Here is a 24268-nt window from a genome sequence, read left to right on the forward strand (position 1 = left end):
TACATCGAGCATTTACATCGACTTCGTTCTTCGTCTTCGGCTTGCATGGCAGATGGAAAATGTACTAAAAATTTTTCTAAAGATTTCACTAATGATACTATAACAAATACCGACGGATATCCAATATATCGTCGAAGAAATCCCGATAATGGGGGACAATGGCGGGTGGTAACGTATTCGCCTCTGCTAAGCAAGACATACAATGCTCATATTAATGTTGAGTTTTGCAGTTCTGTGAAGAGCATCAAATATATAAGTATGTCCATAAAGGCAGTGATATGGCTGTGTTTAGAGTAGAAAATACTAATGTAAATGCTCCTCCAATGAACAAAAACGGTGAAATTACGCTCTACCAAATTGGTCGGTACATCACCTCCAATGAAGCTGCTTGGCGTATCTTCGGCTTTCTAATTCATGAACGGGATCCAGCAGCTGTTCAGGTAGCCGTCCATCTTGAAAATGGTCAGCGTGTATTTTTCACGAACGAGACAGTGATTGATCGTGGTACAAATCCACCTAAATCTGCACTCACTGCATTTTTTGAATTGTTTAATAGTACGGATGATTTTGGTGCCTTTGCAAAAACATTACTCTATTCACAAGTACCACGCTATTTCACATGGCCTTAAACAAAAAAATGGATGCCCCGCAAGCAAGTTTCACCAGTTGATGCATGTCTCAATTTATTTAAATCGAACGCTTATTTACAGATAATCCAAGACACACTGAGTGCTTTTATCTTCGACTGTTGTTGGTTAACGTTACTGGCCCATTATCATTATTATTATTTAGAGTCAATCCAAGACAATTTAAATTTGAAGATACAACAGTTGTTGCCAGGGAACTTGGTATCATACAAATCTATTGATTTTAAATTAATAATTTAATAAATAAACTATAATAACTTAAAAATATTGTTTGGCGTTTGTTATTTTTATTTTCCTTTTCGTTCATAGCGCTCCATGCCTATTTCATGCATATACCACAGACTTACTTTTTGTCTACACTAGAATTTATCTAGAAACTAGAAATAATTTATAAGGCAAAACAACGTTTGTCGGGTTATCTAGTAATATATAATATCCAAGATATTGAAAATGTTGTATTCTTTCTATAGCACAATTGTTAATCATTTTGAAGAATTGTGTTGCTGTAGATGTTTTTTCGGCTTACAATCATATAGTTTGTTTTATTAAATTTTACTCGTAGCCCATATTGCTCGCTTGTGGGTTAATAAGGGTTAACACCTATCTAAAAAGTCTCCAAAAATCTCGATTTTCCTGATTAGGAATGAGTAAAAATTCCATACAATTTTAGTTTGGCATTTAATTTGGTAGACAAATTCAACGAATTATATATACATATATTGTATAAATATATATTGTATATATGTATATTGTGAAATAGTCAGTGACGAAATATTGTCATTCGTTATACGTGCTGCATGTTCATGAACTCCAATGCTATTTCTTTTTAGTTCCTTTTAAGTTAGAAAAATAATTTTTCAAGGATTGCAACTATAAAATAACTTATTCAAAACATTCCTCAGATATGCTAGGCTAATGATTTTACTGTCCAAAAAAAATAAATAAAAAAAATGGCAATGTAAGACATTTTAAAAACAATATTTTTTCCAAACTCTGCTATTTACAAGTCTTCTAACATTGACCGAATAGATGACTTTTTGTTATCCCTACCGCGAAAATGCGTTCCCAACCGTTATAATCTTCCCACTTATAGCTTTGAGCCTACTCAATTTCATATCGGCGTACCTAATATTTACAGGGTGATACACTTTACAATCATAGTAGCAACAAACACAAGAGTAAACTCTTGCACAGAGTTTGCTACTAGTCAGTAATTACTTCCTAGTACTTTTTACCATTTTGGCTTAGATATATTTGTTGTCTAAATAGAAAGCCTTCTGCTGTATGTAATGTCAATTTTTTCCATGATTACTGAAATATGGTATCAGCTTTTGACCATCCAGATGCAATCGGTGATATTTGTCCATTTCGCATTCCTAATATGTCATTTTAGTAGGTTCACTAAACTACTTTCCAGCTACTAGAAAAAACAATATCCATATTAAAAATGTCCCATAAAATTCGAACATTGAAGAAAAATTTTTCATGTATGTGATCTGGCTCTCTACATAACCTGCCTTTTGGTCATGACCGAAGAGTGTAAAATTAGGGGACCATTCATCATGTGACTCAAATTTTTTCACCAGTAAGAATCAGAAATTTTATGAACGTAAAACTATGTTCTGCCAAAAACATGGCCATATAATAATTTTTTTTTAAATTTGATAAAAAATTATAAATCCATTGAAGGATTCATCTACATTAAATTTGCAATTTTACTTACCAGTATTTATCTGTAGAACAAAAAAAGAACATTTCACATAAGGAATTACTTTAATAATTTTTAAAAATTAGTGTAAAAATGTTTGGTTATAAAAAAAATCTATGAATACAAGTGCCTTATAATTGACTTCTTTTAAAAAAAGAATGCATATTATTACAGAAATACTGTCATAATTTTGAACCAATTGATTTATCTTTTCGATTATCGATTATCTATTATCGATTATCAATGTATCGATTTTCACGATATTCGGTATTTTAAGCTCTACTTTCTAAACAGAAGAAAGAAATGAACGTCGAGACAAACAAATCACTACACACAATTGATTACGATTCAAATATGTATCTTTGCCTTTTAGACCAAAGTTTTTCGATTTACAAGAATAATACGTAGACTCCTGCATACATCTCACGTCAACACTTTAACCAATTAAAGAGGAGGCACTTTTCCGTCCTGTCGTTTTAGTTTTCTCGTTATCACTTCACAGTGTTACATATGACAGTTGTGTTTTTATGCAGATCAATTCCACAATGTCACTTGCACTGGATTCTTATTTGGCTTTTGCTAGGTAAAGAAATTTAGACAACCTTGGGGAATCACATATCCCTTTTGCTATAATAAGTCTAGAGTGCAACACATAATAAATTTTCCCTTGTGTTTTCACTATTTAAGTCCTTTAAAGTGAATTGCTACTTATAATAACCTATAACCTATACTCCTATTATTGCTTTCACTCTTCAACGTCACTAAACTCGCCTGCTATAAGATTTGAAATTTAGCTTGTGTTTTAAGACATCCTACTATTCTACTTGCACTTTCTCTTTTAGTTTTATCGCTTTATATTCATTAAAAAGTACCATACGTACCATACAACGTTAACTTTTTCTTGATCTGTCTTATCTCTAAAGTAGTCTACGGTGCAATCTGTACTTTTAATTCCGTTCTTTTTTCGATAGACATCATTAAGGCAGTCCACAATATGGCTTGAATACTTGCTTCCGCGATTTACAAATAACGTATTTCTTTTAAAACCGTATAACATCGTTCGGGCTTTTTATTATTTAACAGCCCTCGGGTAGTCTATTGGCACAACTTGAACTTTTATTTCTGTTGACAATAGAGCAAAACAATGTGTTACATTATCAGAAATTTCAGCCTCTACTTCTGTTAAGGAGCATGCTCTAGGTTGTTTGTCCTTAATTATTGCTTTTGCCATATAACTTCTCTAATCTATCAATAATTTTCTTTTCGTATTCATTTCCATATAACACCATTAGTGCTGGAGTCATACAATCTGGAAAGTCATCTTTCGATGATTTGCTACCCCAATATCTTTTATACACCGTAAATAGTTTTTGTGGTAATCTACACTTTCACATCTGGTTGCATATAACAACCTTAAAGTCATTAAACCCATATGTCATATAAGAGACATAAGTTATAAAACCTAGGCTTTTGCTTTCCCTTACATAACATCATTAAGGTGATCTGCTTAAATGTCTGGGATTTCCGAATCAGTCACATCATACAAAATGCTTAAAACGGTCGGCAATCTGAGCTGCTTTAATGGCTTACATTTTCGATTTTTTAATCAATTGTTTGACTTCAATAATTTATTAATTATTGAATTATTAAATTCATGTACATGTATATTACAAATATTTAGGATCTTATATATCTTACTTATACATACAATTTATTTTTAATAAATGTCTATTGGGTATTACAAGTTAACAATTGAACTCATAACTGGCTTAGAGTGAGAACATAAAGAACGTGCGTTTGTGGTGAAATCAATTAAAAAATATTGCACTTGATGTCAGCACCAGTTAATGCTGGCACTGCGAACAAAGAGAGCATATTAAATATGGCAATAAGATCACCACCAGTGAACCACCATCAAACACTCAATTTCGACGCTGACAAACACATGATTCTATATTCTTGCACTTTTGTCAACTAGTTCGAGTTGGTATGATCGAGCAAGCAATAAGCATTATCTGTGTGCGATTGCATTGTTATAAGAGGAATATATTGTGCATGTTGGTACGTCCTAGCCAGCTCCGAAAACAAGCGTTCTCTGTGTTTCACCACTATCTTTAAAAGTTATATCGAAAGACGATTGTTTTCTTAGTTTGATAATAGTTCATTAGTAGATACTAACTTAAGTTTACTTATAACTAAGAATGTTACAATTTTACACTTAATATCATATCAGGATTTTCACTTAAATGTGAACTCTTAATTTAAATTAAATTAAATTAAATTAAATTAAATTAAATTACAATATTGTTATTATAAAAATATGACATTTAATTTTCGTAAGAGTTGATGACATATTTTTTTAAATAGAGCCATTCGTAATCAAATATACGAACATATCCTATTTATAGTATTTAAATTTTGTTTTAATTATAAGCAGCCTGAATAAATTTAAAAATTTTAAATTAAATTAAAACTTTAGTTTTAAAAACATATGGTTTTTTTTAAAAGTTTCTTTTATAAATCGAATTTGGTTATAGCAACAATGAGAGTAAAACTTTGTGGCTTAAACTTTCATATTTAAAATGATGTAAAAAATTTCATTTAAAACTAAAAAAAAATTTTACTGTGGTTCTGCACTTAAAATTTGTTGACTAATTGATAACGCCCGTCATGGCTCTATCAAGCATTTGACTTAACCCAATAGGCCTCCAACTGCTTTGTGTATTTTCACTGATCATACAAATGTTTCGATCAATGTAGCAATAAAGTTTTCCGACGCGGTAAATCTATAGGAGTTAAAGATAAAAATTAACTTCAATATTGATTTCAACTTTCAATAAACACTGTGCAGCTTACCTGTTTTCCTAATTCGCGTCTACCAGGTAGTGGAGCAAACAGGATACCAAGCTCTGCACACTTTTGTGAAACGACCTGTTTAAACTCAAGCTGTATAGGTTTTGTTATTTGTATGTCCATTAGAGCCGGTGGAGGAGGTGCTTGTGCTGGCGGTTGTGCAGATTTTGACTCAAACGATGTGAGCTTGTCAGTGTTATCTGTTGCACGATGCATTACTTCAAGAGCACGACGGAATATGTCTTTGATATTTGGTTCGTTTAGAAATTCTGCTGGGAACATAGACTTCCAGCCAGCGTACCAACGAGTCACTTCAATATAATTTGGTGATTGATTAAGCCATATAATTAGCATCTGCATCCATTTCGGGAAGAAAGACTTCTCCAACAACTGCGTCATTACCTTTAGAGGAAGTACTTCATACCATTCCCAAACCGTGTACCACATATCTGTAAATTGAATTGATTGATTATATACTATAGCTAAGTCTGATTTTGTTTATTAAACTAACCTAACTTTTGATCAAGTGGATTAATGATTAGCTCACTAAGCACCATTTGCAGTTTAGGCACAATATGTTTTACAAGAAACTCTTGCATCTCTGATACATTGAACACACCTTTCCATGGTAATAGCATAGCACGTGCCGAACGGTCATGTGGCATCCAACCATGTAAAGCAAATCCTAATTTCTCACGAATTGTTGGATACACAGACTCTTCCATTCTAAAACCTAAAACATTATGCCAGGGTAAAATCCATATATGTATGGGTACTGTGTCAGTAAGTGGATCCCACTCACGAATGGACCGGGTGAGTCTTGGTAGTACTAACTGCTCTAAAACCGAGTCCAAAATCCAACTAGGAAATAATGGTGCCCAAGCATCTAACAAAGCAGCCATTGGTTGATATTGTTTTGGATTCCAGTTGCCAGCACATGCGCGGAAACTTGGTATAACACCAACCCATATAATGGAAGAATAAGGATCAAAAATATTTCGAGCCAAGACTTCATTTTCGTCTTTTACTTCCAATATAGTACTCCATTTCTTTATCAGGTCGATATATTGTGTAGGTTGTTCTAGTGGTTGCCACGCATCCAAATGCCGTTTTAGAAGCGGACCAACCACACCAGCTGCTAAATCAGCCAATTTAAATTCCTTATACTCGGTACCAAACACCTGTTGTAGCTTTATAAATAAATGCTCAGTGCGTTCTATGGTTAAATCAGAGTCATCAATAACCAATTCATACACCAGACTTGACACATTTTCCAACGTGCTTATGTAATTGTATTCGCGTTCCATAATCTCTCTTAACGATTTTAACTGATACTCGTAGTACGACTCATTGTCCGCTGCTGTACGCAATGATGTATGGGTTGCTATAATTTGTTGTTCGCATAAGTCAACAATTAATTGCAAATTATGTTTGAGTTCTGGCATATCAAAAACATTAGATGCCTGTGAGGCTAATTTATTTTTCAAATCAGTTTTAACTTCATAGATATCTTCGTCCATCACACGCGTATGTGCCAAGGCATGATAACCACTCAGTACGCGTCTTTCGGGACCAGTCATGTCAATCACAGGAACATTGCCTAACTGTTTACTGAAAAATTAATAAACAAATAAAAAACGTCAATTAAGTATTAAAGCAGTTTAGTTCAGAATGACTTGATTACCACAACACACAACAACGCCATAAAATCGCTTTGATGCTTATTTAAGTTGCATATACTCGTGTGCAAAGGCATTTGATGAGGTGTGACATAATAGTTTAAGCGTTAAACTAAAAAATTGTGATATTCCAGTTTAAATGATAAAATTTATGGCTATTTTTTTATAAAATAGAGAGTTCCTTATCAGAGCCCAAAACCTATTTTCATCTATAAAAAAATTGAAGCAGGCATCCCTCCAGGAACCCCATTGTCTCCTTTATTGTATAATTTTTATGCAGCAGAATTTTCCTTGGATTCTATGAACAGAATTTCTTTGGCATTTTGCAATATGCATACAGACAAAATGCTAATTCTGTTGTGAACAATTTAAAACTTCATATTGGTAAAATAATGAGTTACTTCCAAATGTGGAGAATTAGAGCAAATAGTGAAAAAGCGAAAACTATTTTCATTACAAGATGTTGAAATCAGAGTCAAAGGAAAAAGTCTATAATGTGTAGATAGAATTACAAGAAAATGTAAAATACCTGGGTCTAACTTTTAACAGAAGATACACTTGTCTACAGAATATAATGGTCAAAAAAGTGGCTTTAAATGACTTTATAACTTTAAATGATTTGAAACCATTGATACAAGGCAAGTTAAGTGTGAGAAACAAAATTATGTTCAATAAGCAAGTAATTAGACCTAAATTACTATATGGATGTGTTTTTTATGGTAATGTTGATTCATTCACCAAACAAAGAAGAAAGATTACTCAGATACTAAAATCAAAAGTGATTTGTAATTACCTTAGCTTATCCGGCATATTGTTTTTAGAGTTCTTGCCTCTTTCAATTATTTCTTCAGCAGTTTTAAAGCAGTGATAGTTTTGATTACGATGTCCTCCATCCGTACCCTTTTTCCATTTGTTAATCTTTTGCTTATTGTGTTTAGACTCACGCACATTTTCATTTTTAATTGATTCCTTTTAAGAGCAAAAATACAAACTTTCAATCCCAATTTTATTGCTTTTAAACAAATTAAAATATTACCGGTCTTTCACTAACACTAGTTTTCATTTCTGGACCATAAGCACCAATAGCACCACGTCCCTTACGTACAAAAGCCTCTACCGGTTGTGAAATACCTTGCAAGTCTTTACCCAAACCTTTGCCAGGCTCATAGCCCATCTGCAAAAGTAACTTTGCACCAATACCGCGAGTGTGTTGTTCCCAAGCGCCAACGCGACCAGTTGATTTGCGTTCATAATTTTTCTTTAGCACTTGCGACGCATAGATTTCACCATCCGACGACTCATTACTGCTATTAGCAGTACCCATTAGCTGCCCTGACTTATTTCCAAATGTGGGACGCTCGTACTCATCATCAGATATTTGATCATCTTCCGGTTCTTCAACATTTTTATTCTTTTTACCAGACTGTTGCACGCCACCAGCTACAAAGCTAACTGGTGCAGTGTAGTCCTTTGCGTTTCCACCACGGTTATTACGGCGACCACGACTTAGGTGATAATCATCGTTGTCGCTATCATCCGCAAATATGCCTACGAATAAAAGTAGAACGTGTTTTCGTAAAATTAAATACCAAAATGCCATCAATTTACCATAAATTTGTTGTTTCTTTGACAATTTGCGGCGCGGGCGATTCGGATTAAATTCATTGTCTAAATCGTAATCCGTAATTTCAAAGCGTTCAAAACCATCATCTGACATACCACCGATATTTTTATTATTTTCTAATCTAATTTTCTAACAAGTAACGAAAGTATTAATATACACCGTCCAATGCAGAAATATACATTATTGAAATTATGACAGTTTGATTTGAAACTAAACTAAGCAAACATATGGTAAATAAATGACATTCTATACAGGGTTGCATATATTTAGTACTATTTTAATACTTTTGTGGAAGCTGTGCGGAACCAGCCACAAAATACACAGACGGATGAAATTCAATTAATAAGTCTGTTCCATGAGCTACTCGTAATAACTTCGAAACTCTGTGTATACGCAAGTGCATTCTACCAGCAAATTTTCGCGCAAAGGCTCTGTTAATTAGCACGTACCGTAAGAACTTAAGCAAAGCGAAATGCATATAATTGATAAGAACAAAATAAACAAAGTTCTCCGCTCTACTGTACGCAAAGACATTTTTTCAATCACCTGGACACCAATGTCATTAGCAAATTTTTATTAATAATAGTTCCATTAAATGATTTTCGAATTTCTTCCTCATTTAGCACGGGTTGAAACTTGTAAATAAAATTAATCAATAAATAGAACTAATTCCAAATACTAAATTCTGAAATAATATAATGCACTAAATCATTCTATATTAAGTAAAATTCTATATCAATCATCTTAATTAGTTAAATTACTCTGTGCTGAGGCTCAGTTAGACGGTAGGTAACGCAAGAAATTAAGGAGAAACGAAATGAAAATTTCGCTCTAAATTAAGGCTGTTAGTCGCTACGTGAGCAGGTGATTATGTTTACATTTGAACACGTAAACAAAATATTTTCAAAATGTGTACGTAAATCAATTGTGAAATTGTTTTATTTAAAATATTTTTAAATTGAAAAGAAAAAAAACTGTTTATCATTTATGTATGCATTTTTATTCTATTCTAGTATTTTAATTATGTATATTATAAGCTAGAAAAGAATCAACAACTGTAAACATCAAAAATTTCAATCGGTAATTATTTGTCCTCAAGTGCAGAGAATTCCTATACTATTATTGCACGAAATTCAGTTAATTTTATTACTTTTTATTTTGTTTTACATAAAAGCAAGGAGCTGCCAGGAAAAAATGAAAAAAGTAAATCTGAAATTCATTTAAAGACTTACTGTTTTTTACTATATTATTTTCATCAATTTTTTTTATTTATTATATAATCGAAATTTCGAACAACTCAAATTTCGAAGACGAATTATATATTCGATTTGACTAATTATTATGGGGGTATTCTGGATGTTTGTTCATCATTGCATACTCAAATAATCGTGAACACACTTTGTGCCAGTGACGATTGCTCTAAGGTGCGGAGGTGTGCGGTGAACACCCTAACATAATTTCCAAAATGTCAAATAACATTGAAATATAAATTTATTAAGTATCTTCACATCAAGAATTATTATTATTTATTACATTTCCATATATATTTTTTTAAAGTTTTAGCAAAAACAATTAAATATAATTGTCTATGAAAAACTCAATCAATTTGCTTCTGTTAGCTGCTATACTTGTTAGTTGTGCTCATATATTTGCAGCTCAAATCACAGAACATTTCTATTTTATTTCGTCTCTCCCCTTTGTGTGCAAAGAAGTTGGCCACACATTCATACGTTGCATATGAACAAAATAATGTGCGTGTGCTCCCATTCGTAATATCAGAGATAGAGATTTATATAGTGGGAATTGTATGAGAGTAAATTTTTGTTGTATTCGAATATCAACTGCATGCATACGAATCCAACATGATGATTTGCCAAAGTGGTTGCGTGAGCGGTTGAAGTTTGCAGCTCATCTCAGCATACATTTCTATCACATTTCGTCTCTCCCCTTTTAACAGTAGCACCCACAAATTTCTGTTCTTACTGTGCGGAGTACTTGTGCGCACACTTGTACGTTGCAAGTGGGTTTGATTTTGTTTGATCACTGGATAAACATGTATGGTTCTCAGTTAAAACTCTTTTGTTTGAAAAAAGTTGGTTTGATGTTACGAGAATTATGTAAAAAGTTTTGTTTCTTCCATATTGATATAATATTAAATTTATATATAAATTATTAATTTAATTTGTTTAATATGTTCTTTTGTTAATGAATTGTTAATATAATATTGCGACTATATTATTGCCTTATATAATATAGTTATTATTAATAAAAGATCTCATATATTTTAATATAATTGGTACATGTAAAAACAACATTAAAGAAGGGCCGCACACCCTTCCAGATAGGGCACGCGTCGTCACTGCTTTGTGCATATTAGTCTTGAAAGTATTAGAACAGCTGTTTTTTGTTTACGTATTTATTTTTTTGATAGCTCGTTATTGGACTTCATAACTGATCCACTTTTTGTTGCCACATTTCCGAATATTTTGGGGCTGCAGTTCCGACATTGTTGGACGTATAATAAATACAAAATCAAATAATTGCATAAAATCACAATATTACAACATGACAAAATCAAAAAGAACTTAACAGTTTCGCCAAAGTATTGCCCAGCGAACAGTAAAAAAAATATTGCCATTCACAATAGAGTCTTGAAAATCAAATACGCAGGAGGTAATTGGTGTTGAAAATATGGTCTTGAATATTGCCTTATAAGTCAAGTGGCGAATTATAAGAGAGGAAATTGTTTTTGTAAAATTAAATAATTTTGCACATGCAACGATACACAGACATCCTGAATACCCCTTGTATGTTTTATTGTGCATGGAAAATTTGGAAAAACAGATTCGTGTACTTATACTGCAATCCTACGTATATTTAAACATAAAGTTATAAAAATAGCTTTGCGGTGCAAGATGATTTGATGTAGTTAATTAATTAATTAAAATGAATATTTTAAATCAATGTATAGTTTATACGTAATAAAATTATTATTAATTTTGCACATAAAATCTACTACTAATAATTTTCTAAATCCTGGTGTATTCAACCAGTCGTTGAATACTAATTTTACCTACAAGTTGCAACCATGCCGCGGTTGTGAATTCGCCGCTAAATGCGTAGTTTTGACGTTTAACATATCAACCTCCGAACATTCTGTGTTTGTTTGCCTTTGTAATTGCACGTTTGATCGGAGCGAGTTTTGTTATTTCTAATAATTTAAAGTGCGAGTTATACAAAAACAAATCAGAAATCTGTAATTATATACATGTAATCAAGATATAGTAAATTGCTTTTAAATAATTTTTCTAAACAAAGTTATAATTTCATACATAATTATGTACTAATATCGCTCTTATTTATCTGCGTGTGCTTCGACGTGCCGAAATCAGCTGAAGGAGTTCAAACTAAAATTTAAAATAATTGACAAAGATTTTAACAAAATTTTTATACGAATAAAAAAAACGGCTACTAAGTTAAAATAACTTCTGTGCTATTGCGACAAGTAAATGTAAACAAAAACGAATCAAACACGTGCTGAGATTTGTGTTCATTTTATTATTAACGACAAATTTACTGTGGGCAGTGACGCGTTTTTTGTTGGGAAATACGTGTGAAGGATTCATCCGAAATGGTTCAGGTGAGCGCCAACTGCAAAGAATTTGATTGTGATGTTTAATTTCAAAATCAAAGAACAAAATTAATTGGCAGTCTTTGTTTCTGATTTGCCGGTCATTAATTAATGGTTTACCAATGTCGTGAAGGTTTACGGATGATGTTTTAATTCTAATTCAAAACTTATTTCACTTACAAAGGAATAGTTTTCCAATTCCAATTCTATATTTTAAATTTACAATAAATTACTTTCCTTCAGATAAAGAGTATTTGAAATTCGCACAACCAGTTATAAGTGAATAAAAAAGTATAGTGCAATTGGCATTCAAATTAAAGAGCAATTGGTTCTTTAATATTCGAAACTAATTCCTGACCACAATTGGTAGTCACCTAGTGACACCCCAACTTAGCTACTATGCCATACTGGTTCTAAGAACGGCCCGGTTTACGTCCCGAGACCACTCGTTGACTACTGTTAGATAACCCAGGACTACAGATGGTGCCAGCGGGTTAAAGCAACAATAACAACAACTACGCCATACTAACGTAACAACTTTCCATAATAGTAAAAGATCAACTTTCTTAATAAAATTAAGAATATTATTTTTTGTAAATCCTCCAAAAATTAAATCTTAATAAATGTTTATTTTCAAGATCATCCATATTTCTTACAATGATATCAGAGATATTATTGTTCCCAAAGCTAATCTATAGAGTACATTCGTATAAAACGAGCAGACGCCTTACTGTTTGTTTTACGGAACTTGCAGGTGCCAGAAATTCTATTTTTGAAAGGTGGTGGTCTAATTTAATATTAAAGTGTCACCTTAAACTATCAAAAATATTCGTCTTCTCTCATCCGACGTTATGAAACTAGTGATTAATCTCAGTTTATATTTATTAAGAGTGAGAAATCTATCAACATTTTTGTTTTTTCTTGAATGAGTTTCTGTTTAAGGTTTCAATGTGCGTATGTAGAATTATAAATAGATATTGTAGAGAAATATTTGACTTCTATGAAGGAAGTTGTTACATTAGCATAGAATAGAATAGAATAGAATTCGCTGCGACTAGGTATATTAACTGGTGTTACTTTGTTAGTATTAGCCATCTTAGGTATAAAATAATTATAATTTCAAACCAATTTGTATGTATTGATTGGTTCAGTTCAAAAAAATTTTATAGCTGTCTGGATATATGAATGTATAATAACGCGGGCGTATCTTTTCTCAAAACATTCTATTTCAATGGTATGCACTTTTGCTCAAAAACTGTGGGAAAATATCCTATTGAAATGAAAAGGTGGAGTTTTGGTTTATGTACGTCACAAAAATTTATAATAATGATAAATTATATTATAGTTTTTTTATATATTAAACTAAATTTACAATCTATCAACAAGAGGTATTTACGATATGAGTTTAGTGATACTCCAATGGTACTTATAATAGAATTATGAAGACCGTGAAATGTAGTATAATAATATAATGTTTTCTTTTAGAGTAGAAAAAAAATACTCGCAATTTACTAAAGAAAACATGTGAAGCAACAACAATACTCTTAAAATATTCAGAGTTAGGTTTTACTCGCAAAATATTAACGTTTTAATGCAGCCAAATTCAAGAATCAATCTATTGTAAATGTCCTCCGTTAAAATCATATGAGCATTTCGTTTACTGATAAATTCAAATACATAAATAAATTAATTTAAATATATAAGATAAATATACCTTTCTGATATTCATTTTGTATTCTTTTATTTTAATTTATTAATTTTTAGTGTTTAAATTTTTATATTTCATATTGTACACAACACAACAAAAAACATATGTCAAAAGTATTTAACCTATTTTCAAAGTGATGCCAATTTCTTTCAAGTAGACTTAATGCTGTTCTTTCACAACTGTGAAAGAAAAAATTACGACTAATATATGATACTATGTGAAATATTCATTTTTAAAGGTATAATAAGCATAGTATGCATTAGGAATCACATTTTTATTATAATATCGTTGGCACTATATATTGTAAGGGTGATTCAGTGCATCATATCTTTTAAGTTTTTTCGTTTTTTTTTTTTTGGAACGCTCTAGTTAACATATATCTGTTGAATTTGCATAGTTGTTGTTTAAGCAAATAGCTTTATAAATGCTAAGTTAGTCTTATAGACTGGGCTGAGATTCATATCTGAAGAATCATTACATCTTAGATCCATCATTGAATAATAACGAGGATTGTGACGATTGCTCAAATTAGTCAGTGAGATGGATGGGACTCTGCAGAAACCCTCCAGCCAACCTAGAGTAAAAGTGTCCAGATACACTAACTCGGAAAAGGCTCAATATAAAACATAAAACAAATAATATATATAAGGTGATCTGATTGTCTAGAATTTAAGTTAGGACAGCTTTCATGTAGTTGCTTTTGAACCTTTGATCAATTGCAACTGCAATTAAAGCCTTTCTAATAAAAAATAAGGTTAATTTGAAATTTTTTATATTTTAAGGAACTACTGCTACAATTATATTAGAAAATTCTTCTAAAATCCCCTAAAATCTTTTCTTAAATTCTAAATTCTTTTCTTAATCTATAAAAAACGGATTAGTGTTCTCTGAAATTATGTTATAGAGAATTTTAATTGTCCTAAACTTTTCACCACAGTTTGACTACTAAGCCTTTGAATGAATGGTAACTGGTTAATCAAGAGCGGAATCTTCTGAAATTTATTGACATAATTTACGATTATCCAAGTCGAGATAGTAAATAGCAGTATCAAATTCACAAACAAAGGTGTATGGAATAAATTATTTAAATTAATAATTTAATTAATTATTTAAATAAATTATTTAAATTTAAGTTAAATGCTTTTGTATAAAAACTTAAAAAATTTGAAGGAGTTGAAATGAAATACTCAAATATATATAATAAATAAGTACCATACCCTACATTTTTCCCCCTGCCCTTTAACATGTAGGTTTAACAGTCTGTCTGCTTTTGTTTTGGTAATTTTTAACTTCTTCGCCTTAAATTTGAACTTTGACTTATTTTTTTTTTTGCAGACTTTGCTGTTGTTACAACTGTTATAATATAAGCACTATCAACACAGTACTGGAAAATTTTTTCCTCCACATTTTCCACTCTTCATCCCCCTTTTTTAAACGTTGTTGCGAAGTGCATTGTTTGTGTTTACGGCCTGAGCTATTGCTATTTTTTGACTGTCCCAATTTGGAATTTTCTTAAATCCACCCCTGTTTTTAAAAAAGAAATTCTAAGATTTTTTTTCTTCTTACTTTAAATTGTTTCCTAAATATCAATAAGCTGGACATTACAAAGGTCGCTACATATATCCAATTCTTACATGTTATTAACAGACATAGTTTTATCAATGAAAAGAATGGCTTGGTTTGGAATTTCCCAAACTTAATTTTTACTCTGTCTAATGCGTTATTCTATTAGTTCCAATACATATGTCCGACTATTTCTTGAATCCTAAGCTTTTCTGTCCACTAATACAGTAACATTAGAGTGTGTTTTTTATGCTTGAAATCTTTTAATCAAAAAGAATACAAGAAAAGCAATTGGGGCGCAATGTTCAAGTTTTAAAATAAGCTTCATATGGATATCATTTCTTCTCTTTAAATAAAGGTCAGAGGGAGTATACGCTTTCTGTAACAAAAAAATTTTGCTGTAGTTTTTACATATATAATATACATATACATTAGGGTGGCCGTAATATGTATGGGGGCAAAAAAAAGTGTTCGAATTCTAGATGCCACCCCCTAAATTTATTCGAATACTCAAAAAACTACTAAATGTGAAGTTTTAGACTAATCGGATAATGTTTAGAGGTCGCTCATCGACCTTAAACTTCGAAAAAATGCCATTTTTTCACTTTTTTCAAATTTCTTCGCTTCCATCTCGCGTATTTTTCATCTTTGACTATTTGTACCAAATTAATATTATTCTTTAACATATTAGCTTTCAAATAAGGTAAAAATCAATCAATTTCGTCCACAATTAACTAAATTATTACTAAAATAAGAAATCATAGTCGACGTTTATTGAAGCTTTCAAGAGCAGCATAAATATGGGAGTAAATACGAGTACGTATGAGCGAAAGTACAGTTTCTTGGACACAAAATGGTACAGTATAATATTTGAAGACAATGAAATACTTCCTCACTATATATAATTATCCACACTTGATTTGAATAATATGCACAAAATAGATTAATAAATATAATAAAAGGAAAGGAGTCCTTAAGTAATTTATTTATAAGAAATATTAAATTTATTTATTTTTTGACGAAACTGTTTTTGTATACTTTTTAAAAGTCTTTTTATAATCTGTTATTACTTGCAATAAATATTGTTTATCTTGCTCATTTTTACCAAGGACTCTAATAAATTCTTCGAAAAGTTTTACTCCTCGCTCTGCCGTATCATTAACAGGTCTCATTAACTGTGAACAATTTTTAACGCGTGTACATAATCTGTATGTTGGTTCCATTTTTCTGGTTCTAGGTTCAAGAAATCTGTAATCTAAAAAAGTTAATGGTATTGTCTGTCACAAAATCCTCTAGTGATTTCGATAAAAAATCGGTTACATTCTCAGTCTTCAAAAGAATTCGTTTTTCAACGTCTTTTTTAATATCGTCCACATTATCGTGGCTTTCATTGTTATCACCACTATCTACTTCAACATTCATTGATATAATTTTTTTTAACTTATCTGCCATTCTTTTTTTAATTTTAATTGGAATGTTGTCATCAAAAAATGATAGACCAATGCATTCATCGCATAAATACCATAAATGGTTACACTTCTTCTTAATATCAGCCTCAGATATTGTCTTATCAATACATCTATAATTATACATTTCTTTTATAAAACAAAAATCATGGTAAGCTGCTTCTGATGCTATAACACATTTGAACCAATATTTTACGTAAACATGTATTATGAACAAACAGATTTCTTTTAGCTTTTGCTCTTCGAAAGATGACAATGTGAACTCATTTCGAAATAAATATATCTTTAAACAGTAAAGGGCTTTGGACATCCAACGAACATGGTGCATTGGTCCAGTGTCACGGAATATTGGTGATGAACTTTCTCCCAAAGAGATGATAACTAGTTCCAATAGTTCTTTATAGTCATCTCTGCAAATTGATTTTTGTAGTTCTTTGTAACAAAAAGTTTTATTTCATCCTTAACACCTAAGAGAATTTCTTTTGTTTACTTAAGGACTCCTTTCCTTTTATTATATTCATTAATCTATTTTGAGCATATTATTCAAATCAAGTGTGGACAATTATATATAGTGAGGAAGTATTTGATTGTCTTCAAATATTATACTGTACCATTTTGTGTCCAAGAAACTGTACTTTCGCTCATACGTACTCGTATTTACTCCCATATTTATGCTGCTCTTGAAAGCTTCAATAAACGTCGACTATGATTTCTTATTTTAGTAATAATTTAGTTAATTGTGGACGAAATTGATTGATTTTTACCTTATTTGAAAGCTAATATGTTAAAGAATAATATTAATTTGGTACAAATAGTCAAAGATGAAAAATACGCGAGATGGAAGCGAAGAAATTTGAAAAAAGTGAAAAAATGGCATTTTTTCGAAGTTTAAGGTCGATGAGCGACCTCTAAACATTATCCGATTAGTCTAAAACTTCACATTTAGTAGTTTTTTGAGTATTCGAATAAATTTAGGGGGTGGCATCTAGAATTTGAACACATTCGTAAATAACGGCCACCCTAATATACATATATATTTTTTTGTGAAAATTATTCTGAGTCGTTAATTTATCAAAAATGTATCAACGTATCAAGTGATTTGTGCTATCACAAAACACTTGAAGATATAAATAGATCATACTAGGTTAGGTTAGGTTGAGAAGGCGCGTGCTGACAGTTATCAGCATTTCTACTCGGAGGCATATATTGCTTATTGTAATGCCCGCAATGATTATGCTGGGAGAGGTGAGTTACTAATCTTTGTTATTTTCTATTCTTGTTAAACCATTTGGTTTTCCTGATGAAATTGAGGAGATCCGATAAGTTTGCTTTCGTTATCTCTTCTAGGCCAGCGAAAAAATGATTCCCGAGACATTGAAGTTGCCTTGTCTGCAGTTCTGGACAGAGAATCTATCTATCCTGGAGATAGATTCCACCTCCTCCTCATTTTAGTAACTTCTACATAATCCATTTGTTGGAACTCGCCAACGTTGAAGCATAGGCACAATGACACAGTACTCCGTTAGTACTCCAGTAAATACACAAACTGCAGATTTGCTAAAGCCCAAAAGGCTTTTCATTTTATTTTTGTTCAAACTATGCCATAAGGTTCTAGCGACCTCACATTCTTCGCAGTTAGTCTATGAAATGTTACTCACCGTATTGGTGAAGATATCTGCTTCCGTACCACTCTCCATCTTTGTGCCATCTGTATATGTTAGATGGTAACTACAGAGTTACCTGTCACAGATTCCAGCTCTCAGCTACTTCTGGTTGGATAAAGAGATTTCTGGAAATTCTGGTATTGAAATCTAGTATTGGTGTTATGTAGTTTGTAGCAGAATCTAGATCCGTCTTGACTGAGCCACGACGATGGCTGCTTATGTACGGTGTCCATAATTAGCTAGTTTCCGCAATAGTTGATGCTAACTCACTGGTGATACAGTATGTTACAGTGGTACCAATTTTTGCACGTTCAATACTTTTTACAATACTATACTTTTTACACAAAGTGTACTTACATATATCTGGATTTATTATATGTATTTATGATATTATTTCTTTGATAAATGAAATAATTATTTTCATTATTTTCATTCAATGTGAAAGGTTTGTTTTTGTTCCGCAGTTACTAATTATGAAATCAAATGTGCTGCCAACAAATGTAGCTTATTTTTTATTCTCTTACGGGATACTTGCAACGGTCATGCGGTAATATTTTTCATATTTATGAAGATGACTCTTTTCAGTTATTTCTGCAATGTCCTTCTTTGTTTGAAAACAGGAACGAAAATCCAAAACAATGCACACGTACAAGTTCTACATACGTTTTTTTATTATAATTTTTCCATTTCCATATCCTTATCCATTTTCGATTTTCCTTCCACCAAAATGCACACGATATTCGTGTGTGCTTTTCAACCCCTTTATTGCGTGTACGCCAGCCTCGTTTCATTGCGTATGCCTTATCGTTACCATGGTTGTATTTCATACCATCAATCGTCCCATCACCATCAACGTCGTCCTGCTTGGACCCTTTCACATTAGCGAGTATGTGCCCATCCCATGTTGCACTTTTTCAATTGCGTAAATGTGCGTTGGTTGCCTTCTTTCGATATGTATGAATTCCATGACTTTTTCTTCAGGATTCTGTTCTTGCTCCATTGTTGTTTGTAGTTGATTTCATTTTTGTTATTGTAGTTCTGTTCGACTGTAAATGTGTCGTTGCCTTGCCTTCCTTTCCAGTCCTTTCTTTTGCTTGCATTTCGTTTCTTTTCCGTTTCTTGCAATGTATTTATCCAATTGAAGGCCTTACACTCCGTTGACCTATCACTAACGCCAATGCCACCATCGTCAACATACACGTACTAGTTACTTTTCTATATTAAGGATAACGTAGCCCTTTTTTACTGTTGCAATACGATTTTGGGTTCGTGTACGGGCTTCAATTTAAACTATTATTTTTTTCTTCACCTAAGACATCGATCAAATTTTTTACTGTGCACAACTTTCAAGTTTAGCAGTGACTGTCCTATTTGTTGCAAGATGAAATAATGTTATTTTATAAAGAATATGAAGTCCTGTTTTAAAGAAACTTAAACAAGGAAGGATTTTAATATCTTCAACGCATAAAGGCAAAAAAAGATTTTAAGTATTTCAATATGTTTAAAGCACGGAACGTATTTGAAATTCTATTAGATACATATATGTTAACGTCATCAATCCAAAAAATTAAATTAATTGAACCTTCTCAGTTTGTCATATGACATTAAGTCCGTCTGTTCAGTCAGTTTTTGATCTAAATGATGAAAGTGATAGTACCACCGTACAAGACCTGGGATTGTATGTCAAAAATTTCAATGAGTTGTTGCAATAAGAAACATTAGCTTCATTTTTTAAATGGTAGTCCATATTTAAAAGTTAATTGTTAAAAACTGTCTTCGTAGAGGTCTTCTCAGACATTCAAGCAAATCTAAAATCTGTAATAGCATTTTTATTTCACTCACAATTGATCTAATAATGTTTCTAATTTTTGGAAACCCTATCAAGGAAGACCTTTGTATAAAGGGTGGCTGACGAAAATTGCAAGAAACTTCACACCGATCTAGTTGTCAAACTAATAATGATAGAACGTTCAAAATTAATTCATTTGACAGTTCATTGTCAAATGAATGTTTATCGACCGTAGGGAAAAAATAAACGTCCAAATCTATCGGAAAACTATTTTAAAGGGGCACTAAAGCCCTTGGCAGATGAGCATTTTGATCGCAGGCGTTAGACATTCTAACAGGACTCAGCACCTACGTACAAAGCACGCATCAACCAAGAATGGCTGAAAAACAAAGTTCCGTGCTTTATTTCATTAATACAGTGGTCATCGTGTTCGCCAGATATAAACCCTTTAGATTCATCGGTCTAGGATATTTTAGAAAGTAAGGTTGGCACTAAAAGAAACCAAAATGTTGATCTTCTGAAGTAAGCGCTAAGCCAAGAATGGGCCAAAATACCGCAAAGCCATTTGCGGCAGCCTGCCATAGCTTCATTGGCCGTTTGCAGGCCATAACTTCTGATAGAGGTGGCTATATTAAACTATAAAATAAATTAACTTAAACATTTAAAGTTCTATTTGGATATTTTCATTAATTTTTATTAAATTTTACAAAAATAAACAAAATAAAGCATTTTATGTAGTTGCAATTTTCGTTAGCCACGCTGTATTTGTCAAAATATCAGGTCATAAAAGGGCAAACCTTCTTGCCAAGAAAGACTTAAGTAATCCGTTTATAGTCCGTAATCAATCTATGAAGTCAACAATAATTTCAAAAGAAATATAAAAAAAAATAGATGTAGATGACGGTTAGTTTTTTCAATAGTTTAGAACTATATTGATATAAAACGCTGTACAAAACGTCTCCTTTTTAGAAACGATAGAAATAGTTCGAAGTAGTAAAGGGCTGTTTTTATTGTAACTTAAAATATTCATTTTAAATTATATCTTAATATGTAAGTGTTACGTTACATCTGCTATCAAATGTATATCTTCCGTTGATAGGTTATGCTCTTCCCTTTGTTAGACCTAATTATGTTAAATTTATAGCGATTTATTTCACGTCACATTCACGTTATTCGCTATGGGTCTGTTAGTGTGCTTCGAATCTGTGATCTTCTGCTCATGTTTCAAGTCTTGTTCTTTTTACGATTGTTAAATATTGTTGAAGTGTTATCGAAACCATTTTCAAGGTTTCCCGAATCACAATGCGTCTTTGAGGAATACAGAATAGCCTTCAGAAGAATACTTTTTATATGAATGTATTGACCATTCTATCTTCACTTTCAGTACTTAAAGATTTCAGTTGATTTTGAAAGGGTTTGAAATGTAGATGCTTTTTATATTGATTTTTTTTATTATTTTCACGTGATTTTTTATTATATTTACATAGATTTTTTTATTATTTATTTTTTTAAATATATTTTTATTTATAAATTATTTGTTTTTTTTATATTTTATTATTATATATATTATTATATCTTATAATTATTTCTATTAACATATTTTATTATTATATATATTATTATAACTTTTTTATAAATTTTTTTATTTATTTTTTCGAGTTCGATTCCTGGTACTTGCAGTCTCAAAAAATAATTATTTACGAATAATTAAATACAAGAATTATTTCCAAGACCACTAATGATGGGTATTTGGCAATACTCGAAACAGCTGTATGGTCAGCCAAAAATTCAATTAATTAAAATAATATAAAAAAATAAAATTTTTGTTGTTGTATTTCACTACTGTTCGAAAAAAACTCTTTATTTTATATTATTTTAATATATATTTTATATATATATTTTATAATATATATTTTTTATATAATATTTTTATATATATTTTTTATATATATATTTTTTATATATATATTTTTTATATATATATTTTTTATATATATATTTTTTATATATATATATTTTATATATATATTTTTTATATATATATTTTTTATATATTTTTTTTATATATATATTTTTTATATGTGTATCTTTTAATTTATTTTATTTGTATCTATATATACATATTTTTTTTTTTTTGAATAAAAGTTTTTTACGTTTGAATTTTTAAATTAGTGAAATTATTTTTTTTTTTTTAAAATAAAGATTTAAATAAAGAAAGTATGGTTTTTATGTACCATATTTTTGATACAGTATATATAAAAGAGTTGAACATTTTTAGTGATAGGATACATAAATGTTAAATGCAATATAATTGCCACAAACTTCAAAAACAAAAATTAATGGAGTCCAGTCGTATTTACTGTTAATAATTAAATATTTTCATTATATACTACAGGCAGAGTAATCACTGCTGCAATAAACATTTATAATAACAAAATAATTTGGCACTTACTCTGTAGTTGCTATATTACTCAGTAGCAACCAAGCCCAACCCTTTTATTTAAATTAATGCCAAATTATTAAATCAAAATTATTTTCATTATGGCCCACTAGCTGTATACAATAGTTCAACCTCCTGAAAGCCCCACCAGCGTCATTAATTACCTGTCAATATCATTTGCCATCAAAATTTCAGATTCAAAAACAAATTTACCATTTCGTCCGTTTCACAACTGCTATCTCTGTTTCATATATTTGTTCTTCCTGCTCTTCCACTGCCCACAGTAGTGGTAGGCAAACAAAAAATACAGCTGCGAAATTAAAAATTCAACCAAAATCGCTAATTTTCTAAATTTACCGAAAATAAATGAAAATAATAAATTTATTTCCCAATAACGCGAACGTACCAAAAGTTTTGACCACATTTATATATGTCCGATATGCTCTGTGCCAGTTTGTGTGTAAGTAAAATTTGGCTATCCAGGAGCGTAGACATGAAAAATTATTCCAAAATCAGCACTTTAAAACGAATTTCTGCGGTCATCGTAGTGTACTCTTCATGCACTTCCTAAAGACTTCTCAGCACGCCTTTGCGACACGTTATGACGGTCCAGTTTGCATATGAAACACACGACCCACTCTGCTGCATTACTAAGCGCACATGCACATATGCATGCCCACTTCAATGTGTACAGAGAAGTATCTAGCATCAGCGTGGAAATATTTTTTTCATTTCTGGTCTGCTCCAATATTGAAAACCTCAATAAAACCACGTAATCCTGTTTCGTGCTGATTCGTTTCAGTTGCTGCTCTGGTTGTTGTAGTCCTTGTTGTTGCAAATACATAAATAAATACGCAGAACAAACAATATTATGTACAGTGCTTATGTAGCCATTCCAAGTATTATTAAAAATTTTTATTTTCAATTTATTATGTACACCCCACCATTGCTTCAGCCCACATACCTGGAATGGTGAAATCCAATGCAAATATATTCGATCCATATTTTTTCCACGAATTCGTGCATGCATAAAAAAAATGAATGAGACTAATGCTTTAAAATGCTAAGCTTTATTAATAGCAATAATAATTTACCTTTAAATTTCCGCAGACAGTTCCACATTTTTCAACTAAACATTGTACATCAATAAAAAACGAGAAACCTAAAATTTTGTTAATAGTTCAGGTTCAGATTTATTTGTGTGATGATTTCATCAGAAAAATATATTTAGTCACATGAAATTTCAGAAATCTTTAGAACTAATACGGCGGTTTAAGTCACATTTACATCACCCCACTTCAATCTTCATCACTACATTAAAGATAATGTAGGTTGAGAGCTGTATTCCAACACTCTACAGCTAAACCCCTATTTTAGCACTTGCATATATATAGCATATATATTGTGTATCTTTTTATATATCGTATCTATTATCTTGAAATATTCTTATAAGTTCAACAAGGTTTACATTCGCACGTCGTCCTAGTTCTAAAAAG

At 31.2% G+C, this 24268-nt stretch overlaps 2 protein-coding genes across 2 annotated transcripts in view; one reads left to right on the plus strand and one right to left on the minus strand.

Annotated features, from left to right (window-relative positions):
• Positions 1–4839: 4839 nt before the first annotated feature.
• LOC119688085 (septin-interacting protein 1-like) lies at positions 4840–8714 on the minus strand. Its single transcript, XM_038102722.1, has 6 exons — positions 8496–8714; positions 7924–8435; positions 7681–7856; positions 5720–6819; positions 5212–5657; positions 4840–5141 (listed from the first exon to the last, which is right to left on the minus strand). The coding sequence occupies exons 1-6, from the start codon at positions 8602–8604 to the stop codon at positions 5007–5009; spliced, it is 2478 nt and encodes an 825-aa protein (XP_037958650.1). The 5' UTR covers positions 8605–8714; the 3' UTR covers positions 4840–5006.
• Positions 8715–11753: 3039 nt separating this feature from the next.
• Positions 11754–24268, plus strand: part of LOC119687732 (neuroguidin) — an 86462-nt gene continuing 73947 nt past the window's right edge. The window contains exon 1 of the mRNA XM_038102166.1: positions 11754–12151. Within this exon, the coding sequence (XP_037958094.1) occupies positions 12143–12151 (9 nt within the window). The 5' untranslated portion in view covers positions 11754–12142. The remainder of the gene's footprint in view (positions 12152–24268) is intronic.

This window comes from Teleopsis dalmanni, chromosome X (assembly GCF_002237135.1).
Source record: "Teleopsis dalmanni isolate 2A chromosome X, ASM223713v2, whole genome shotgun sequence".
Lineage (NCBI taxonomy): Eukaryota > Metazoa > Arthropoda > Insecta > Diptera > Diopsidae > Teleopsis > Teleopsis dalmanni.

Coding starts and splice junctions, on each gene's coding strand:
- LOC119688085 (XM_038102722.1), bottom strand. CDS start 8,604: ATGTCAGATGATGGTTTTGAACGCTTTGAAATTACGGATTACGATTTA. Junction 8,436..8,495: donor AAAGAAACAACAAATTTATG/GTAAATTGATGG, acceptor TTTTATTCGTAG/GCATATTTGCGGATGATAGC. Junction 5,658..5,719: donor TCCACTTGATCAAAAGTTAG/GTTAGTTTAATA, acceptor TTCAATTTACAG/ATATGTGGTACACGGTTTGG.